Source organism: Budorcas taxicolor, chromosome 15, assembly GCF_023091745.1.
Source record: "Budorcas taxicolor isolate Tak-1 chromosome 15, Takin1.1, whole genome shotgun sequence".
Taxonomy (NCBI): Eukaryota; Metazoa; Chordata; class Mammalia; order Artiodactyla; family Bovidae; genus Budorcas; species Budorcas taxicolor.
The window spans coordinates 16,163,361-16,185,999 of record NC_068924.1 but is presented as its reverse complement, the minus strand read 5'-3'; the positions used below and the strand labels follow the sequence as shown (position 1 = coordinate 16,185,999).

The following is a 22,639-nucleotide window of genomic DNA, read 5'->3' as shown; positions in this document are numbered from 1 at the left end:
TCCAGCCTTGGATTCTTTTTTCTTTTTTTCTTTTTACTTTATTTTACTTTACAATACTGTATTGGTTTTGCCATACATTGACATGAATCCACCACGGGTGTATACAAGCTCCCAATCCTGAATCCCCCTCCCACCTCCCTCCCCATATCATCACTCTGATCATCCCCATGCACCAGCCCCAAGCACCTGCCAGTCTATGTTCAATACAGGATACAGGATGCTTGGGGCTGGCGCAGCCTTGGATTTTTTAGCTTCTCTTTATTTCTTTAATTATACTAAGTAATGTCATTTAGATTATGTACAATAATTTTGATATCTGACAACATTCAAGGTCTGTTCTTCTCATCTCCTGTTTCTATTGGTTCTTACTCATAGCACTTTGCTTTCCTATGTGAGTGTGTGTGTTTTTTTCCCCTTTGTTTTATTTTGTTTTGTATTTAGTATTAGATACTCATTTTTTAGAGAAATTTATCTGTGGAAATTCTTTGAAGATGGAATCAAGGTTGACTTTCCTCGTGGAGGGATAGTGTTTTCTAGTGTCTTGTTATCACTTCTAATGATAGAGCACTTTAATTCACCTCTTAAATTTTGATTATATATATATATATGTGTGTGTGTGTGTGTGTGTGTGTGTTCAGCAATATGCTTAGTAGTTTCCAAAAAGCTACTATTTGTAAACTATTTAACACTATATTTTAATAATTTTATTCAGAAGGGTCAGTCAGAGTATCTACTTTGCCATAATGTCAAACTAGAAATATATTCTTATTTTGAGGCATTTTCTGTATTTTTTAACCCATCATTGATGAACAGTTATTAAAGAGATGGCTTGAATTCAAGGTTACTTTGCCAGATACAAATTTTGGTTTATACATATTCATAGTAAAAGTATTTCTGGGATCTAGCAGGTGCTTTCAGAAATATAGCTGAGTGACTTCATCCATTCTCAGATGTAAACCCCAAATTGCAGACAGCTATCAGCATCAAAAAGAGTACAATACACTGGAAAATACATTTTCCAGCTTTTGACATTTCCTCAGTCTTGAGCTTGTCAACCACAAATTGGCACTTGCTATGGGCACTTGCCATCTACCTCTATGAGGACTGAAACATGTGCTGCTGCAGCTGCTGATTTTCAACACTCCCTGAAGAGTTCAAGGGGGAGAGGAGAAATGAAACACTCTGTGCTCAGGAAAAAACTGACCAGCAGATCTTCAGATAGCTATATATATTTCAGGAGATGATTTTATTAGCCCAATTCTTGTATCTCCTCATATCTAGAAAAGCACTAAATTCCTTCACGGTGATGATTGCTCCTTGTGACTAGCAGAAACCATCTGCCAAAAAATATGTGCTTGATTGTATGTATTCCCCCTTCACCAAAATCACATATATACTGACCTTTGCCCTTGCCTATTTGGAGCAGTTCCTCAGAGCTATCTGAGGTGCTATATCCCAGTCTACAGTCCTCATTTTGCCTCAAATAAAACTAAACTCACAACTTTCATGTTGTGCTTTTTTTTTAAGTCTAAAGGTTCCAGTGTTCAAGCTCTGAAACAAAATACAATTCAAAAGTAACCCTGAGCCCTGAGGTTCATAAGAACACCTGTACACTATCCACAAAAAGTTGTCCAGGTCCTCCAATTTCTCGCTTCTTATTTTTTGCTCTATGGATTATCTCTCAGGACCAATTCTCATCATCACCCTTCCTTATTGGGGGTGAACTGGTCACTGACAGCAGGTTCCTTCCTTGGTTTAATCCTTTAACTTTTTTCCCCCATGGTAATTTGTCTTCCTCACACTTTTTCCTATTCTGTGTGGGTCATATTTCATTTGTTCCTTTCCTGGATTTATAAGTTATCTCTAGTAATCCCTCCATCTTAAGCAACTGGCTTATCTAGATCTGTAAACTATAGTAAGTAGAATTCAGAAGGGAATTTCTCACCTTCTTCACTACTATTCAAACAAGATTGTTGAGAGGCTTACCTGAATTGGTCTTCCATCAGGTGTCAACACCTCTTCTGAAAGTTCCATCATCTTCAGGGCCATCAGAGCAATGGGTTTAGCATGGCAAAGGCTTTTTCTATGGAGCCCTGCAGCAACACAGTATGCATCACCTATTGTTTCCACCTGCAGCAATCAGACAAATTAAAAGCAAATGTATGATAATGAACCAAAATAGAAATATTTAACTATCTGTGATCACAAATGTTGCTGGAAAATGTATCAGCAAAGCACCGATAATTAAACAATTAGAAAACTTGAGTGTAATCATAGCAGAGTCAAATACTAACATCCAGAGCTGTTTGTTCATCAACATCACTGTAGATGATCATTAAAACCAGAAAAAACTACAATATAAAATAATTATCCTCCACAAAAATAGGACTGTCACTATTTTGCCTGGAAATTTTCCAAATAATGATATTTTACAAAGACACTCTCATCTCCTCAAACCTTCAAGTAGACCTTCACTGGAAAGTAATTCTCTGCAGTTTTCCCAAAATACTCCACACTTTATTTTAGTATTAATTTTTTTAATTGAAGTATAGTCGATTTACAATGTTGTATTAATTTCAGGTATCACTATGTTTGATATATCTATAATTTATTGTCTAGCCTATTCTTAACTCTTAATAATTCTAACACTGAACACTTCTTGAATTCATACTCTCTACCATTAATAGCATCGACTGCTTAACATGCAGTTGATTTAATCCTCATAAATATCCTAAGTGGAAGAATTAGTATTGGTTATATTTGAGGGATTACAAATAGATGCAGAGAAACCCCTCCATAATCTTACAATTAAAGAGTTTGCAGACACTGTCAAGAGTCTTTCCAGATCCTGTTGTAATTCTTTTTTAAATTTATTTTTTAATTGGAGGAAAGTTGCTGTATAATGTTGTGTTGGTTTCTGTCACACATCAACATGAATCAGCCATAGGTATACATGTGGGCTTTCCTGTAGCTCGGGTGGTAAAGAATTTGCCTGCAAGGCAGGAGACCTGGGTTCAATCCCTGGGTTGGGACGATCCCCTGGAGAAGGAAATGGCAACCCACTCCAGTATTCTTGCCTGAAGAATCCCATGGACAGAGAAGCCTGATGGGTTACAGTCTACAGGGTCGCAAACAGTCAGACATGACTAAATGACCAACACTACTGCTACTACTATACGTATGTCACTTCCCTCTCGATCCTCCCTTCCATCTTCCATCTCATCCCATCCCTCTAGGTTGTCATAGAGCATTGGTTTGAGCTCCCTGCATCATATAGCAAATCCCCACTGGCTATCTATTTTACATATGGTAATGTACATGTTTCAATGCTACTATCTCAAGTCATCCCACCCTCTTTCCCATTCTGTGTCCATAAGTATGTTCTCTATGTCTGCATCTCTATTGCTGCCCTAGGAATAGGTTCATCAGTATCAGTTTTCTAGATTCCATATATATGCATTAATATATAACATTTGTTTTTCTCTTTCTGACTTACTTCACTCTGCGTAACAGGTTCTAGGTTTATCCATCTCACTAAAAGTGGCTCAACTTTGTTCCTTTTTATAGATGAATAACACTCCATTGTACATATGTATCACAACTTCTTTACCATTCATCTCTCAATGGACATCTAGGTTGCTTCCATGTCCTGGCTACCATAAATAGTACTGCAATGAACATTGGAGTACATGTGACTTTTCCAGTTATGGTTTTGTCAGAGTATGTACCCAGTAGTGGGATTAGTGGGTCATATGGTAGATTTATTCCAAGTTTTTAAAGAAAATTCCACACTGTTCTCCACGGTGACTGTATTAATTTACATTCTCAACAGTGTGCTGAGATTCTCTTTTCTCCACATCCTTCCCAGCATTTATTATTTGTAGATATTTTGATGATAGCCATTCTGACTGGTGTGAGGTGATGGCTCATTGAAGCTTTGATTTGCATTTCTCTAATAATAGGTGATGTTGAGCATCTTTTCATGTGTTATTAGCCATCTGTATGTCTTCTTCAAGGAAATGTCTGTTTTAGTGTTCTGCCCATTTTTTATTGGATTGTTTTTCTGATATTGAGTTGCATGAGCTTCTTGTATATTTTACAGATTAAGTTTTTGTCAGCTATCTCACTTACAATTATTTTCTCCCAATCTGAGGGTTATCTTTCATCTTCTTTATGCTTTCCTTTGCTGTGCAAAAGCATTTAATCATGATCCATTTGTCTAGTTTTGTTTTTATTTCCATTACTCTAGGAGGTAGATCAAAGAAGATCTTTCTATGTCTTGTGTCAAGGAGTGTTCTAAGTTTTCCTCTAAGAGTTTTATAGTTTCTGGCATTACATTTATGTCTTTAATCCATTGTGAATTTATTTTTGTGTATTGTGTTAGGAAGTATTCTAATTTCTTTTTTTTTTTTTTTTATGTATAACTATCCAGTTTTCCCAACACAATTTATGGAGGAGACTGTCTTTTCTCCATGGGATATTCTTGCCTCCTTTGTCAAAGCAAAGGTGCTCATAGGAGCGTAGGTTTATTTTTGGGCTTTCTACCTTGTTCCATTGGTATATATTTCTAGTTTTTTTTTTTTTTGTCAGTACCATACCATCTTGATGACTTTAACTTTGTAGTAGAGTCTGAGGACAGGAAGATTGATTCCTCAAGCTCCATTCTTCATTCTCAGGATTGCTTGGGCTATTCAGGGTCTTTCGTGCTTCCATATAACGAATTTATTTTTATGGCCTAGTAATCTTCCATTGTATACATGTACCACAACTTCTCTGCCCATTCATCAGTCAGTGGACATTTAGGTTGCTTCCATGTCCTAGCTATTGTAACTAGTGATGCAGTGAACACTGGGGTGCATGTGTCTTTTAGAATTGTGACTTTCAGCATATAAGCTCAGTAGTGGGATTGCTGGGTCATATGGTATAATTATTCCTAGTTTTTATTTTTTCAATATTATTTTTTTCAATTGGAGGCTAATTACTTTACAATATTGTATTGGTTTTGCCATACATTGACTTCAATCTGCCACAGGTGTACATGTGTTCCCCATCCTGAGCCCCTCTCCCACCTCCCTCCCCATACTATCCCTCTGGGTCATCCCAGTGCACCAGCCCCGAGCATCCAGTATCATGCATCAAACCTGGACTGGCGATTCATTTCACATATGATAATATACATGTTTCAATGCCATTCTCCCAAACTATCCCACCCTTGCCCTCTCCCACAGAGTCCAAAAGACTGTTCTATACGCCTGTGTCTCTTTTGCTGTCTCGCATACAGCATTATCGTTACCATCTTCCTATATTCCATATATATCCGTTAGTATACTGTATTGGTGTTTTCTTTCTGGCTTACTTTACTCTGTATAATCGGCTCCAGTTTCATCCACTTCATTAGAACTGATTCAAATGTATTCTTTTTAATGGCTGAGTAATACTCCATTGTGTATATGTACCACTGCTTTCTTATCCATTCATCTGCTGATGGACATCTAGGTTTCTTCCGTGTCCTGGCTATTATAAACAGTCCTGTGATGAACACTGGCATACACGTGTCTCTTTCGATTCTGGTTTCCTCTGTGTGTATGCCCAGCAGTGGGATTGCTGGGTCGTATGGCAGTTCTATTTCCAGTTTTTTAAGGAATCTCCGCACTGTTCTCCATAGTGGCCGTACTAGTTTGCAGTAGTACAAACTACTGTTCTCCTCTAGGAGTTTTATAGTTTCTGGTCTTACATTTAGATTTTTTAATCCATTTTGAGTTTATTTTTGTGTATGGTGTTAGAAAGTGTTCTAGTTTCATTCTTTTACAAGTGGTTGACCAGTTTTCCCAGCACCACTTGTTAAAGAGATTGTCTTTTCTCCACCAACAGTATAAGAAGGTTCCCTTTTCTCCACACCCTCTGCAGCATTTATTGCTTGTAGACTTTTGGATAGCAACCATGCTGACTGGCTTGAAATGGTACTTCATGTGGTTTTGATTTGCATTTCTCTGATAATGAGTGATGCTGAGCATCTTTTCATGTGTTTGTTACACATCTGTATGTCTTCTTTGGAGAAATGTCTGTTTAGTTCTTTAGCCCATTTTTTGATTGGGTCGTTTATTTTTTTGGAATTGAGATGCAGGAGTTGCTTGTATATTTTTGAGATTAGTTGTTTGTCAGTTGCTTCATTTGTTGTTATTTTCTCCCATTCTGAAGGCTGTCTTTTCACCTTGCTTATAGTTTCCTTTGTTGTTCAGAAGCTTTTAATTTTAGTTAGGTGCCATTTGTTTATTTTTGCTTTTATTTCCAATATTCTGGGAGGTGGATCATAGAAGATCCTGCTGTGATTTATGTTGGAGAGTATTTTGCCTATGTTTTCCTCTAGGAGTTTTATAGTTTCTGGTCTTACGTTTAGATCTTTAATCCATTTTGAGCTTATTTTTGTGAATGGTGTTTGAAAGTGTTCTAGTTTCATTCTTTTACAAGTGGTTGACCAGGTTTCCCCGCACCACTTGTTAAAGAGATTGTCTTTTCTCCATTGTATAGTCTTGCCTCCTTTGTCAAAGATAAAGTGTCCATAGGTGCATGGATTTATCTCTGGGCTTTCTACTTTGTTCCACTGATCTATATTTCTGTCTTTGTGCCAGTACCATAGTGTATTGATGACTGTAGCTTTGTAGTATATCTGAAGTCAGGCAGATTGATTCCTCCAGTTCCATTCTTTTTTCTCAAGATTGCTTTGGCTATTTAAGGTTTTTTGTATTTCCATACAAATTCTGAAATTATTTGTTTTAGCTCTGTGAAGAATACCGTTGGTAGCTTGATAGGGATTGCATTGAATCTATAGATTGCTTTGGGTAGTATACTCATTTTCACTATATTGGTTCTTCTGATCCACGAGCACGGTATATTTCTCCATCTATCAGTGTCCTCTTTGATTTCTTTCACCAGTGTTTCATAGTTTTATATATATATATAGGTCTTTTGTTTCTTTAGGTAGATATATCCTAAGTATTTTATTCTTATCATTGCAATGGTGAATGGAATTGTTTCCTTAATTTCTCTTTCTATTTTCTCTTATTAGTGTATAGGAATGCAAGGGATTTCTGTGTGTTGATTTTATATCCTGCAACTTTACTATATTCATTGATTAGCTCTAGTAATTTTATGGTGGAGTCTTTAGGGTTTTTTATGTAGAGGATCATGTCATCTGCAAACAGTGAGAGTTTTACTTCTTCTTCTCCAATTTGGATTCCTTTTATTTCTTTTTCTGCTCTGATTGCTGTGGCCAAAACTTCCAGAACTATGATGAATGGTAGTGGTGAAAGTGGGCACCCTTGTCTTGTTCCTGACTTTAGGGGAAATGCTTTCAATTTTTCACCATTGAAAATAATGTTTGCTGTGGGTTTGTAATATATAGCTTTTATTATGTTGAGGTATGTTCCTTCTTTTCTTGCTTTCTGGAGAGTTTTTATCATTAATGGATGTTGAGTTTTGTCAAAGGCTTTCTCTGCATCTATCGAGATAATCATATGGCGTTTATTTTTCAATTTGTTAATGTGGTGCATTACATTGATTGATCTGCGGATATTGAAGAATCCTTGCATCCCTGGGATAAAGCCCACTTGGTCATGGTGTATAATCTTTTTAATGTGTTGTTGGATTCTGATTGCTAGAATTTTGTTGAGGATTTTTGCATCTATGTTCATCAGTGATATTGGCCTGTAGTTTTCTTTTTCTGTGGCATCTTCGTCAGGTTTTGGTATTAGGGTGATGGTGGCCTCATAGAATGAGTTTGGAAGTTTACCTTCCTCTGCAATTTTCTGGAAGAGTTTGAGTAGGATAAGTGTTAGCTCTTCTTTCAATTTTTCATAGAATTCAGCTGTGAAGCCGTCTGGACCTAGGCTTTTGTTTGCTGGAAGTTTTCTGATTACTGTTTCAATTTCTGTGCTTGTGGTGAGTCTGTTAAGATTTTCTATTTTTCCTGGTTCAGTTTTGGAAAGTTGTACTCTTCTAAGAATTTGTCCATCTCTTCCAAGTTGTCCATTTTATTGGCATATAATTGCTGATAGTAGTCTCTTATGATCCTTTGTATTTCTGTGTTGTCTGTTGTGATCTCTCCATTTTCATTTCTAATTTTATAGATTTGATTTTTCTACCTTTGTTTCTTGATGAGTCTGGCTAATGGTTTGTCAATTTTATTTATCCCCTCAAAGAACCAGCTTTTGGCTTTGTTGACTGTTCCTATGGTCTCTTTTGTTTCTTTTGCATTTATTTCTGCCTTAATTTTTAAGATTTCTTTGCTTCTACTAGCCCTGGGGTTCTTCATTTTTTGCTTTTCTAGTTCCTTTAGGTGTAGAATTAGGTTATTTACTTGACTTTTTTCTTGTTTCTAGAGGTATGCCTGTATTGCTACGAACTTTCCTCTTAGCACTGCTTTTATACTGTCCAACAAGTTTTGGGTTGTGTTTTCATTTTCATTTGTTTCTATGCATATTTTGATTTCTTTTTATATTTCTTCTGTGATTTGTTGGTTATTCAGAAGCGTGTTTTTCAGCCTCCATATGTTGGGGTTTTTAATAGTTTTTCTCCTGAAATTGAGATCTAATCTTACTCTACTGTGGTCAGAAAAGATGCTTGGAATGATTTCAATTTTTTTGAATTTACCAAGGCTAGATTAATGGCCCAGGATGTGATCTATCCTGGAGAAAGTTCTGTGTGGGCTTGAGAAAAAGGTGAAATTCATTGTTTGGGGGTGAAATGTCCTATAGATATCAATTAGGTCTAAATGGTCTATTGTATCATTTAAAGTTTGTGTTTCCTTGTTAATTTTCTGTTTAGTTGATCTGTCCATAGATGTGAGTGGGGTATTTAAGTCTCCGACTATTATTGTGTTATTGTTAATTCCACCTTTCATACTTGTTAGCATTTGTCTTACATATTGTGGTGCTCCTATGTTGGGTGCATACATATTTATAATTGTTATATCTTCTTCTTGGATTGATCCTTTGATCATTATGTAGTGGCCTTCTTTGTCTCTTTTCACAGCCTTTGCTTTAAAGTCTATTTTATCGGATATGAGTATTGCCACTCCTGCTTTCTTTTGGTCTCTATTTGCATGGAATATCTTTTCCAGCCCTTCAATTTCAGTCTGTATGTGTCCCTTGTTTTGAGGTGGGTCTCTTGTAGACAACACATATAGGGGTCTTGTTTTTGTATCCATTCAGCCGGTATTTGTCTTTTGGTTGTGGCATTCAACCCATTTATGTTTAAGGTAATTATTGATAAGTATGATCCCATTGCCATCTACTTTATTGTTTTGGATTTGAGTTTATTCTGTGTTTCCTGTCTAGAGAAGATCCTTTAGCTTTTTTGGAGAGCTGGTTTGGTGGTGCTGAATTCTCTCAGCTTTTGCTTGTCTGTAAAGCTTTTGATTTCTCCTTCATATTTGAATGAGATCCTTGCTGGGTACAGTAATCTGGGCTGTAGTTATTTTCCTTAATCACTTTAAGTATGTCTTGCCATTCCCTCCTGGCCTGAAGAGTTTCTATTGAAAGATCAGCTGTTATCCTTATGGGAATCCCCTTGTGTGTTATTTGTTGTTTTTCCCTTGCTGCTTTTAATATTTGTTTTTGTGTCTTTGACCTTTGTTAATTTGATTAATCTGTGTCTTGGGGTGTTTCGCCTTGGGTTTATCCTGTTTGGAACTCTCTGGGTTTCTTGGACTTGGGTGATTATTTCCTTCCCCATTTTAGGGAAGTTTTCAACTATTATCTCAAGGATTTTCTCATGGTCTTTCTTTTTGTCTTTTTCTTCTGGGACTCCTATGATTCGAATGCTGGGGCATTTACCATTGTCCCAGAGCTCTCTGAGATTGTCCTCATTTCTTTTAATTCATTTTTCTTTTTTCCTCTCTGTTTCATTTATTTCTACCATTCTATCTTCTACCTCACTTATCCTATCTTCTGCCTCCGTTATTCTACTGTTGGTCCCCTCCAGAATGTTTTTGATCTTATTTATTGCATTATTCATTACATATTGACTCTTTTTTATTTCTTCTAGTTCCTTGTTAAACCTTTCTTGCATCTTCTCAATCCTTGTCTCCAGGCTATTTATCTGTAACTCCATTTTGTTTTCAAGATTTTGGATCATTTTCACTATCATTATTCAGAATTCTTTATCAGGTAGATTCCCTATCTCTTCCTCTTTTGTTTGGTTTGGTGGGCATTTATCCTGTTCCTTTACCTGCTGGGTATTTCTCTGCCTCTTCAGCTTATTTATATTCATGTGTTTGGGGTGGCCTTTCTGTGTTCTGGCAGTTTGTGGAGTTCTCTTTATTGTGGAGTTTCCTCACTGTGTGTGGATTTCTATGGGTGGCTTGTCAATGTTTCCTGGTTAGGGAAGCTTGTGTCCATGTTCTGGTGGGTGGAGCTGGATTTATTCTCTTTGGAGTGCAATGAAGTGTCCAGTAACGAGTTATGAGATGTCAGTGGGTTTGGAGTGACTTTGGGCAGCCTGTATATTGAAGCTCAGGATTATGTTCCTGTGTTGCTGGAGAATTTGTGTGGTATGTCTTGCTCTAGAACTTGTTGGCCCTTGGGTGGTGCTTGGTTTCAGTGTAGGTATGGAGGCATTTGATGAGCTCCTATTGATGAATGTTCCCTGGAGTCAGGAGTTCTCTGGTGTTCTCAGGATTTGGACTTAAGCCTCCTGCCTCTGGTTTTCTGTCTTATTCTTACAGTAGCCTCAAGACTTCTCCATCTGTCACTTCCAAAGCATTTTCCTGTTTTCGCTTCTTCTGTTTGCTAGTCTCTTCAGTGTCTGATTTCCGCCCTGACACAAGGGGGCAGTGGTGGACACTTTTTTAGGCTCACTTGTTCTGTCGTGCTGTGGGGAGGGAGGAACACTGCAAACAAATATCACTGGTGTGTGCTCACAGTATCTTGGCCACACTGGGCTTGCCCCCACACATGGTGTTTGTGTTTTCCCTGTCTACACTGCTTAGGCTCTAGGTTGCTCTGCTGGGAACTGTCTGAGGTCAGCCCTGGATTGTATGCACTTTCCAGGTCTAAGTCGCTCAGGTTCAGGCACTTGAGTAGTCCTCAGAGGCGCAGACTTGGTTGGGCCTGCATTTGTACACTTCCGAGGTCCAAGCAGCTCAGATGACCAGTTTGGTGAGCATGGTTGCTGCGACTTATCACCTCCCCCATCCCTGCTGCTCGGTTTTCTGGGTGTACAACCAGCACACCTTCTCAGGTGGATGTTGACCGTACAGAATCCCAAGGGGTCTTGGTTAGCAATGAAGCTTGCTTGCAGTTTAGTAGATGATGGCTCTCTGGGGCCGTGATTGCCCCCTTCCAGCTCTAGGTGCCCTCACCTACCTGTCTCCAGCAGGGAATGGGCTGGTCTGAAGCCAGCTAGCTGTAGTCAGTCATTTGTTCTGTGAGTGGGCCTGGTGGTGTCTTAGGTTAGGGCTTTTCGCAGGGTAGCTATCCCACAGTCTGGTTTGTTATCTCAAGTTAGTTCCCTCAGACCGCCCTCAGGGCATTCAGGCCTGGTCCTTATTCTAAGCAACGCAGCCCACGCCTCCCTGCCCAGCCCCCCCGCTTGCTAGCAGCAGATGTAGGCATCTGCACTGCTTCTCCGCTGGGAGTTACCATTGGGCACAAAATCAGTGGGGTTTAATTATTTATTTTTCCTCCAGGTTATGTTGCCCTCTGAGGTTCCAAGGCTTGCCACAGACGCGCCAGTGAGAGTGTTTCCTGGTGTTTGGAAATTTCTCTTTTTTAAGACTCCCTTCCCAGAACAGAACTCTTTCCCACCCCTTTTGTCTTTTTATCTTTTATATTTTTTCCTACCTCCTTTTGAAGACAATGGGCTGCTTTTCTGGGTGTCTGATGTCCTGTATCGGCATTCAGAAGTTGTTTTGTGGAATTTACTCAGCATTCAAATGTTGATGAATTTTTGATGAATTTGTGGAGGAGAAAGTGTCTCCCTGTCCTATTCCTCCACCATCTTAGGACTGCCTCTATTCCTAGTTTTTAAAGGAATCTCCATAATGACTCTATCAGTTTACATTCCCACAAACAAGGCAGAAAAATTCCCTTTTCTCCACCTCCTCTCCAGCAATAATTGTTGGTAGTTTATTTGATGATGGCCATTCTGACTGGTGTGCTTAATTCTGATTTCAGCATACTTTGTGATTCTTAAATATTTAAGTATTTACTCATGGTTTGACCCCATGGACTGTAGACTACAAGGTTCCTCTGTCCGTGGGATTCTCCAGGCAAGAATACTGGAGTGGTTTGCCATTTCCTTCTCCAGGGGATCTTCCCAGCCCAGGGATCGAACCCATCTCCAGCGTTGCAAGTAGACGATTTTACCATCTGAGCCACAAGGGAAGCTCAAAACTCCCCAAATTTCAAAGCATAGAACATGATATATGAGTTAGGAATAACTCATTTCTAGAGGAAAATTTTCTAATTATCAAGGTAAATATGGTGACTCAGTTCAGTTCAGTTGCTCAGTTGTGTCCGACTCTTTGCCACCCCATGAATCGCAGCATGCCAGGCCTCCCTGTCCATCACCATCTCCTGGAGTTCACTCAGACTCATGTCCATCGAATCCGTGATGCCATCCAGCCATCTCATCCTCGGTCATCCCCTTCTCCTCCTGCCCCCAATCCCGCCCAGCATCAGAGTCTTTTCCAAAGAGTCAACTCTTCGCATGAGGTAGCCAAAGTACTGGAGCTTCAGCTTTAGCATCATTCCTTCCAAAGAAATCCCAGGGCTGATCTCCTTCAGAATGGACTGGTTGGATCTCCTTGCAGTCCAAGGGACTCTCAAGAGTCTTCTCCAACACCACAATTCAAATGCATCAATTCTTCAGTGCTCAGCCTTCTTCACAGTCCAACTCTCACATCCATACTTGACCACAGGAAAAACCATGGCCTTGACTAGATGGACCTTAGTCAGCAAAGTAATGTCTCTGCTTTTGAATATACTATCTAGGTTGGTTATAACTTTTCTTCCAAGGAGTAAGCGTCTTTTAATTTCATGGCTGCAGTCACCATCTGCAGTGATTTTGGAGCCCAAAAAATTAAGTCTGACACTGTTTCTACTGTTTCCCCATCTATTTCCCATGAAGTGATGGGACCAGATGCCATGATCTTCGTTTTCTGAATGTTGAGCTTTAAGCCAACTTTTTCACTCTCCTCTTTCACTTTCATCAAGAGGCTTTTTAGTTCCTCTTCATTTTCTGCCATAAAGGTGGTGTCAAATATGGTGACTAAATCCTAAAAAATCTAATATTTTAATTAGAGCAAAGTGATGAAATATTGTATTAAATGTCCAGTTCCAATATCACCTTTTCTGTGAATCACTCCATGGCTCTTCCATTAGTTCTTAGTAGCAAAACTAATCCTTTCTTTTACTTTCAACAACACTTTTCACACCTCTATACTAGAGCTTTCATTATGTTTTAATCAATATGTATCAATGCATAAACAATATATATCCCCACCTACAAAATAAACTCGAAATGAATAAAAGACCTAAATGTAAGGTCCTTAAGAAAAGGATCATGTATTTTTAATGCCTGTATTCATAGTGATCATCAATGTGTCTTAAATATAACTATTTAGTAAATATATATCAAATGAATACATAAATTTATTATATTTAACTATCAATATAATTAAAATAGTTTATCTCAGTTCAGTCACTCAGTCATGTCCAACTCTGTGACCCTATGTACTGCAGCACGCCAGGCTTCCCTGTCCATCACCCACTCCCGGAGCTTTTTCAAACTCATGTCCATTGAGTCAGTGATGCCATCAAACCATCTCATCCTCTGTCATCCCCTTCTCCTCTCGCCTTTCATCTTTCTCAGTATCAGGGTCTTTTCCAATGAGTTCGTTCTTTGCATCAGGTGGCCAAAGTATCAGAGCTTCAGCTTTAGCATCAGTCTTTCCAATGAATATTCAGGACTGGTTTCACTTAGGATTGACAAGCTTGATCTCCTTGCAGTCCAATGGAGTCTCAAGAGTCTGCTCCAACACTGCAGTTCAAAAGCATCAGTCCTTTGTGCTCAGTTTTCTTTATGGTCCATCTCTCACCTTCATACATGACTACTGGAAAAACCATAGCTTTGACTAGATGGGCTTTTGTGGTAAAGTAATAAGCAATGTCTCTGCTTTTTAATATGCTGTCTAAGTTGGTCATAGCTTTTCTTCCAAGAAGCAAACGTCTTTGCATTTCATGGCTGCAGTCACCATCTGCAGGATTTTGGAGCCCAGGAAAATAAAGTCTCTCACTGTTTCCATTGCCATGAAATGATGGGACAGGATGCCATGACCTTCATTTTTTGAATGTTGAGTTTTAAGTCAACTTTTTCGCTCTCCTCTTTCACTTTCATCAAGAGAATCTTGAGTTCCTCTTCACTTTCTGCCATAAGAGTGGTGTCATCTACATATTTGAGGTTATTGATATTTCTACTGGCAATCTTGATTCCAGGTTGTGTTTCATCCAGCCTGGCATTTCACATGATGTACTCTGCATAGACTTTGAAGTCTTTGCATTGGATTTCTTTGGTGGCTCAGATGGTAAAGCATCTCCCCACAATGTGGGAGACCTTTGTTCAATCCCTGGGTTGGGAAGATCCTCTGGAGAAGGAAATGGCAATCCACTCCAGTACTCTTGCCTGGAAAATCCCATGGATGGAGGAGCATGGTAGTCTACAGTCCATGGGGTCGCAAAGAATAGGACACGATAGAGTGACTTCACTTCATTTTTCACTCTGCATAGAAGTTACATAAGAAGGGTGAAAATATACAGCCTTGACTTACTCCTTTCCCAATCTGGAATCAGTCTGTTGCTCCATGTCTAGTTCTAACTGTTGCTTCTTGACCTGCATACAGATATCTCAGGAGGCAGGTAAGGTGGTCTGCTTTTCCCATTATTTTAAGCACTTCCCTCAGGTTTTTTGAGATCCATACAATCAAAGGCTTTAGAATAGTCAATGAAGCAGAAGTTCTGGAATTCTTTTTCTTTTTTTAAAACTAATTTAATTGGAGGCTAATTTGTTTACAATATTGTGGTAGTTTTTTCCATACATAGACATGAATCGGCCACGGGTCCACATATGTCCCCTCATCCTGAAGCCCTCTCTGATGTCCCTCCCCTTCCCATCCCTCTGTGTTGTCCTGGAGCACCAGCTTTGAGTGCCCTACTTCATGCATCAAAATTGCACTGGTCATCTATTTTACATATCGTAAATCACGTTTCAATGCTATTCTCTCACATCTTCCCACCCTCGCCTTCTCCCACATGGTCCAAAAGTAAGTTCTTTACATCTGTGTCTCTTTTGCTGCCTTGCATATAGGAACATTGTTACCATCTTTTAAAATTCGATATACATGGGTTAATATACTGTACTGGTGTTTCTCTTTCTGACTTACTTCACTGTGTGTAATAGACTCCAGTTTCATCCACTTCATTAGAACTGACTCAAATGCATTCTTTTTTAAAGCTCAATAATATTTCAATATGTATATGCACCACAACTTCCTTATCCATTTATCTGCCAGTGAACATCTAGGTTTCTTCCATGTCCTAGCTATTGTAAACAGTGCTGCAATGAATATTGGGGTTCATGTGTCTCTTTCAATTCTGGTTTCCTCAGTGTGTATGCCCAGCAGTGGGACTGCTGGGTTTTATGGCAGGTCTATTTCCAGTTTTTAAAGGAATCTCCATACTGTTCTCCATAGTGGCTGTACCAGTTTGTATTCCCACCAACAGTGTAAGAGGGCTCCCTTTTCTCCACTCCCTCTCCAGTAATTATTGTTTGTAGATTTTTGATGGGGGCTATTCTGACCAGCATGAGATGATATCTCATTGTGGTTTTGGTGTTGAGCATCATCAACATTTCATGTGTTTGTTAGCCATCTGTATGTCTTCTTTGGAGAAACGTCAGTTTAGTTCTTTGGTCCACTTTTGATTGGGTTGTTTGTTTTTCTGGTATTGAGCTGCATGAGATATCAATTAGCTCTAACTGGTCCATTGTATCATTTAAAGCCTGTGTTTCCTTGCTACTTTTCTTTTTGGTTGTTCTATCCATAGGTGAGTGGGGTATTGAAGCCCCTAGTATTATTGTATTACTGTTAATTTCCCCTGTCATACTTGTTAGCATTTACCTTACATATTGAAGTGCTCCTTTGTTAGGTTCATATATATTTATAATTGCTATATCTTCTTCTTCTGTTGACCCTTTGATCACTATGTAGTGTCCTTCTTTGTCTCTTATCATGGTCTTTATTTCAAAGTCTGTCTTATCCGATATAAGTATTGCTACTCCTGCTATCTTTTGGTCTCCAATTGCATGAAATATCTTATTCCATCCCCTCACTTTCAGTATGTATGTGTCCCTAGGTTTAAGGTGGGTCTCTTGTAGACAGCATATATAGTGGTTTTATTTTTGTATCCATTTGGCCAGTCTTTGTCTTTTGGTCGGAGCATTTAATCTCATTTACATTTAAGGCAATTATTGATAAGTATGACCCCATTATCTTTTACTTTGTTGTTTTGGGTTCATTTTAATAAACCTTTTGTGTGTGTGTTTCCTGTCTAGAGGAAATCTATTGGCATTTGCTGAAGAGCTGGCTTGGCGGTGCAGCTTTGTTTGTAAAGCTTTTGATTTCTCCTTCATATCTGAATGATATAATTCCTGGGTAATCTTGGTTGTACATTTTTCTCTTTCTTCACTTTAAGTATGTCCTGTCATTCCCTTCTGGCCTGAAGAGTTTCTATTAAAAGATCAGCTGTTATCCTTATGGGGATCCCTTTTTGTGTTTTTTGTTGCTTTTCCCTTGCTGCTTTTAATATTTGCTCTTTGTGCTTAATTTTTATTAGTTTGATTAATAAGGAAAGTTATGACCAACCTAGATAAGATATCAAAAAGCAGAGACTACTTTGCCAACTAAGGTCCATCTAGTCAAGGCTATGGTTTTTCCAGTGGTCATGTATGGATGTGAGAGTTGGATGGTGAAGAAAGCTGAGTGCCAAAGGACTGGTGCTTTTGAACTGTGGCGTTGGAGAAGACTCTTGAGAGTCCCTTGGACTGCAAGGAGATCCAACCAGTCCATCCTAAAGGAGATCAGTCCTGGATGTTCATTGGAAGGACTGATGCAGAAGCTGAAACTCCAATACTTTGGCCACCTCATGTGAAAAGTTGACTCACTGAAAAAGACCCTGATGCTGGGAGGGATTGGGGGCAGGAGGAGAATGGGATGGCAGAGGATGAGATGGCTGGATGGCATCACTGACTCGATGGACATGGGTTTGGGTAGGTTCTGGGAGTTGGTGATGGACAGGGAGGCCTTGCATGCTGTGATTCATGAGGTCACAAAGAGTCACACATGACTGAGCGACTGAACTGAACTGGAGTGCTTCACTTTGGATTTATCTTGTTTGGGACACTCTGGGTTTCTTGGACTTGGGTGGCTATTTCCTTCCCCATTTTAGGGAACTATCGGACTATTATCTTCTCAAGTGTTCTCTCATGTCCTTCCTTTTGGTCTTCTTCTGGTACCCCTATGATTCATATGTTGGGGCATTTAACATTGTCCCAGAGGTCTCTGAGGTTGTCCTCATTTCTTTTAGCTCTTTTTTCCTCTCTGCTTCATTTATTTCTACCATTCTATCTTTCACCTCACTTACCCTCTCTTCTGCCTAGTTATTCTACTGTTGGTTCTCTCCAGAGTGCTTTTAGTCTCAGTTTTTGCTTTGTTCATTATTGATGGCCACTTCTTTATTTCTTTTAGGTCCTTGTTAAACATTTCTTGCATCTTCTCTATCCTTGTCTCTACTCTATTTATCTGTAATTGCATTTTGTCTTCAAGATTTGGATCATCTTTACTATGATCCAATTCTTTTTCAGGTAGACTCCATATCTACTCCTATTTTGTTTGATTTGGTGGGTTTTTATCATGTTCCTTCACCTGCTGAATATTTCTCTGTCTTTTCATTTTGTTTAGATTGCTGTGTTGGGGTGCGATTTCTGAAGGCTGGAAGTTCGTGGTTCCTCTTAGTTGTCGAGTATGCTCCCTGTGGGTGGGGTTGGACCAGTGGCTTGTCAAGGTTTCCTGGTTGGGAGAACTTGTGTCTGTGCTCTGGTGGGCATAGCTGGATCTCTTTTCGCTGGAGTGCAATTAAGTTCCAGTAGTGAGTTTTGGGGTGTTTTTACGGGTTTTGTATGGCTTTGGGCAGCCCATCTTTTAATGTTCAGTGTTGTTTTCCTGTTTGGTGGAGCATAAGCGTGGTGTGTCTTGCAGTGGAACTTGTTGGCTCGTAGATGGAGCTTGGTTTCAGTGTAGGTATGGAGACTTTTGGGTGAGCTCTTGTTTATTAATGTTACCTGGATTCTAGACTTCTCTGATGTTCTCAAGTTCTGGAGTTAAGCCTCCTGCCTCTGGATTTCTGCCCTTCTGTTACAGTAGCCTCAAGACTTCTCCATGCAGCACTCTCCACATCCAGGAACATCCAGAGAGATTCACAGAGATACAAAGAAGAGAAGAGGGTGGGAAGAGATAGAGTGACCGAGAGGAGAAAAGGGAGAGCCTAAAGGGGAGAGAGCAATCAGGTTCAGTTGCTCAGTCGTGTCTGACTCATTGAGACCTCATGAACTGCAGCACGCCAGGCTTCCTTGTCTATCACCAACTTCCAGAGCTTACTCAAACTCATGCCATTGAGTTGGTGATGTCATCCAGCCATCTCATCCTCTGTCATCCCCTTCTCCTGCCTTCAATCTTTCCCAGCATCAGGGTCTTTTCCAAAGAGCCAGTTCTTTGCATCAGGTGGCCAGAGTATTGGAGTTTCAGCTTTAGCATCAGTCCTTCCAATGAACATCCAGGACTGATCTCCTTTAGGATGGACTGGTTGGATCTCCTTGCAGTCCAAGGGACTCTCAAGAGTCTTCTCCAACGCCACAGTTCAAAAGCATCAATTCTTCTGCACTCAGCTTTTTTTATAGTCCCACTCTCACATCCATACATGACTATTGGAAAAACCATAGCTTTGACTTGTTGGACCTTTGAGAGCAATCAAGCCAGTAATCAAATCCCTAAGTGAAAATGGATACTGAAGATTAGATTCTTATCACTTTGCTTATATTTTCCTTTGTTGTGCAGAAGCTTTTAATTTTAATTAGATCCCATTTGTTTATTTTTGCTTTTATTTCCAGTATTCTGGGAGGTGGATCATAGAGGATCCTACTGAGATTTATGTCGGAGAGTGTTTTGCCTATATTCTCCTCTAGGAGTTTTATAGTTTCTGGTCTTACATTTAGATCTTTAATCCATTTTGAGTTTATTTTTGTGTATGGTGTTAGAAAGTGATCTAGTTTCATTCTTTTACAAGTGGTTGACCAGTTTTCCCAGCACCACTTGTTAAAGAGATTGTCTTTACTCCATTGTATATTCTTGCCTCCTTTGTCAAAGATAAGGTGTCCATATGTGTGTGAAGCAACTGACAAACAACTAATCTCAAAAATATACAAGCAACTTATGCAGCTCAATTCCAGAAAAATAAACCACCCAATCAAAAAATGGGCCAAAGAACTAAAAAGACATTTCTCCAAAGAAGACATACGGATGGCTAACAAACACATGAAAAGATGCTCAACATCACTCATTATTAGAGAAATGCAAATCAAAACCACAATGAGGTACCACTTCACACCAGTCAGAATGTCTGCGATCCAAAAATCTGCAAGCAATAAATGCTGGAGAGGGTGTTGAGAAAAGGGAACCCTCCTACACTGTTCGTGGGAATGCAAACTAGTACAGCCACTATGGAGAACAGTGTGAAGATTCCTTTAAAAATTGCAAATAGAACTACCTTATGACCCAGCAATCCTACTGCTGGGCATACACGCCGAGGAAACCAGAACTGAAAGAGACACATGTACCCCAATGTTCATCGCAGCACTGTTTATAATAGCCAGGACATGGAAACAACCTAGATGTCCATCAGCAGATGAATGGATAAGAAAGCTGTGGTACATAGACACAATGGAGTATTACTCAGCTGTTAAAAAGAATACATTTGAATCAGTTCTGATGAGATGGATGAAACTGGAGCCGATTATACAGAGTGAAGTAAGCCAGAAAGAAAAACACCAATACAGTATACTAACACATATATATGGAATTTAGAAAGATGGCAATGATGACCCTGTATGCAAGACAGCAAAAAAGACACAGATGTGTATAATGGACTTTTGGACTCAGAGGGAGAGGGAGAGGGTGGGATGATTTGGGAGACTGGCACTGTAACATGTATACTATCATGTAAGAATCGAATCGCCAGTCTATGTCCGACGCAGGATACAGCATGCTTGGGGCTGGTGCACGGTGATGACCCAGAGAGATGTTATGGGGAGGGAGGTGGGAGGGGGGTTCATCTTTGGGGACGCATGTACACCCGTGGTGGATTCATGTCAATGTATGGCAAAACCAACACAGCATTGTAAAGTAAAATAAAGTAAAAAAAAAAAAAAAAAAAAAACTGGGGAGAAAAAGGAAGAAAATAAAATAAAATAAAATAAATAAATAAATTTTAAAAAAAAGATTCTTAAAGGTACAAAATTGATAACAAATATAAAAAAGCAGAGATTAAAAACCTAGAATAGACATTAGAGTTTCGAAAATACAATAAAATAAATACAAAAGAAAATTGATCCCCCAAATTAAAAAATATATATGTAATTGTTTTTTAAGAAATATAGGGGTTTTTTTGGAAAGGTAATAAATAGTAGGCTATAAAAATGAAAGTTACAAGGAGTATTAAAGAACTAAAATATTTTTTAAATTAAAAAGTTTTGTTAGTAAAAATATATCTAGGAATTTCTTTGGAGATGCTGTGTGGTGTCAGTTTGCTATCAGTCCCTTGTTCAGGCTTGTACTTGTTCTAAAACAAGGTCTATAGTTGCCCCTTAAATGCACAGTCTCAACATTAACTGCAGTTCTAATCTGTTGTACCTGTCACTTCCAGAGAAGTTCCCCCTTCTTTGTTTATTTTGGCTTCTTCTTTTTGCAAGTCTCTTCAGAGTCTAATTTCTGCCCTGACACGAGGGGATGAAAGTGGTCACTCATTTAGGCTCACTTGTTCAGTTGTGCTGTGGAGAGAGATGGTCACTACAAACAAATTCCGCTGGCATGTGTGGGGAGTGCTCACAGTGGATGGACTACACTGGGCTTGCCAGAGCCCAAGGCAGAATGAATTTCCTGGGTCCACACTGCTCAGGCTCCACGGTGCTCTGCAATGGTATTGTCCCAAGTGGACCTTGTGTTTCATGTACTTCCCAGGTCTAAGCTGCTCAGGTTCTTGGGTGTTCTGCAAGGGCACAGACCCAGATGGGCTGTGGGTTTTGTGACCTTCCCAGGTCCAAATTGGTCAGGCAACTGGGTGGTTGGCAAGCGCACTGTCCCAGGTGGGCCTTGCATCCATGCACTTTCCGATCTTGGTGATTCAGTTTCCTGGATGCACCATGAGGACACAGTCCCAGGTGTGCCATGTATCTCCTCTGGGGAGCTAATCTCAGGCTGTGACACTCCTGGCAGATGTGAACCATCGAGGATCCCAGGAAGACGTCATTATCAATTCGCAGCCTGCTTACAGTTTGGTGGAAGATGCAGTCTCTGGGGCTGAGATTGCAGGAGGCCCTTGCCTTCCGTCTCTGGCTGTTGTACACCTGCCTCTCTGCCTCTGGGGAGGGAGGGCCCTAAACAGCAGCTGGCTTGCTTTCCTTTGGTAATCACTAGGGCATGCACAATCCTTTATTCTCTGAATGCGCCAGGGGTCACCATGCTGTGTTAGGTCTTCCACGGGAAAGGGCCTTTTTGTGTGTGTGTCTCCGGCGATCCCATGGTTTGGGCTGCTATGGCACGTGAGCCCTACAGATTATCCTCAGGGCATTCAAAGGTGGTCCTTACGCTAAGGACCAATGATGGAACCCACACTTTTCTGTTCAGACTCCACTTGCTGTTGCCAGATGCAAGCATCTAAGCTACTTTTCTGCTAGTAGTTAAAGTTAGGTGTGTGTTCTGTGTTTTTTTTCCCCCCGGTTATGTTGCTCTCTGAGATTCCAAAGCTCCCCACAGACACACCTGTGAGGGGGTTTCCTACTGTGTGGAAATTTACTCCTCCTTCAAACTCTGTCCCAGGATAGGTCTCCATCTCTACATCTTTTGTCTCTGTTTTTGTCTTTATATTTTGTCCTACTTCCTTTTGAAGAGATTGGGCTGCCTTTCTGGGTGCCTGGTGTTCTCTGCCACCATTCAGAAGATGTTTTGTGGAAGTGGCTCAACATTCAACTGATCTTTTGGTGAATTTGTGGGGAAGAAAGTGGTCTCCCCATACTCCCCATCTTGGAATAGCTTCTTCTCTTGCTTTTTCTATGATCCAGTGGATGTTGGCAATTTGATATCTGTTTCCTCTGCCTTTTCTAAATGCAGCTTGAACATCTGGAATTTCTCAGTTCACATATTGTTGAAGCCTAGCTTGGAGAATTTTGAGCATTACTTTGCTAGAGTGTGAGATGAGTGAAATTGTGTGGTAGTTTGAACATTCTTTGGCATTGTCTTTCATTGAGATTGGGATGA

General features: G+C 39.7%; 1 protein-coding gene across 1 annotated transcript in view; it reads right to left on the bottom strand.

Moving 5' to 3' along the window:
• GUCY1A2 (guanylate cyclase 1 soluble subunit alpha 2) overlaps window positions 1-22,639 on the bottom strand; it is a 445,219-nt gene that overhangs the window by 123,690 nt on the left and 298,890 nt on the right. The window contains exon 6 of the mRNA XM_052653027.1: window positions 1,987-2,130. Coding sequence (XP_052508987.1) covers window positions 1,987-2,130 — 144 coding nt within the window. The remainder of the gene's footprint in view (window positions 1-1,986; window positions 2,131-22,639) is intronic.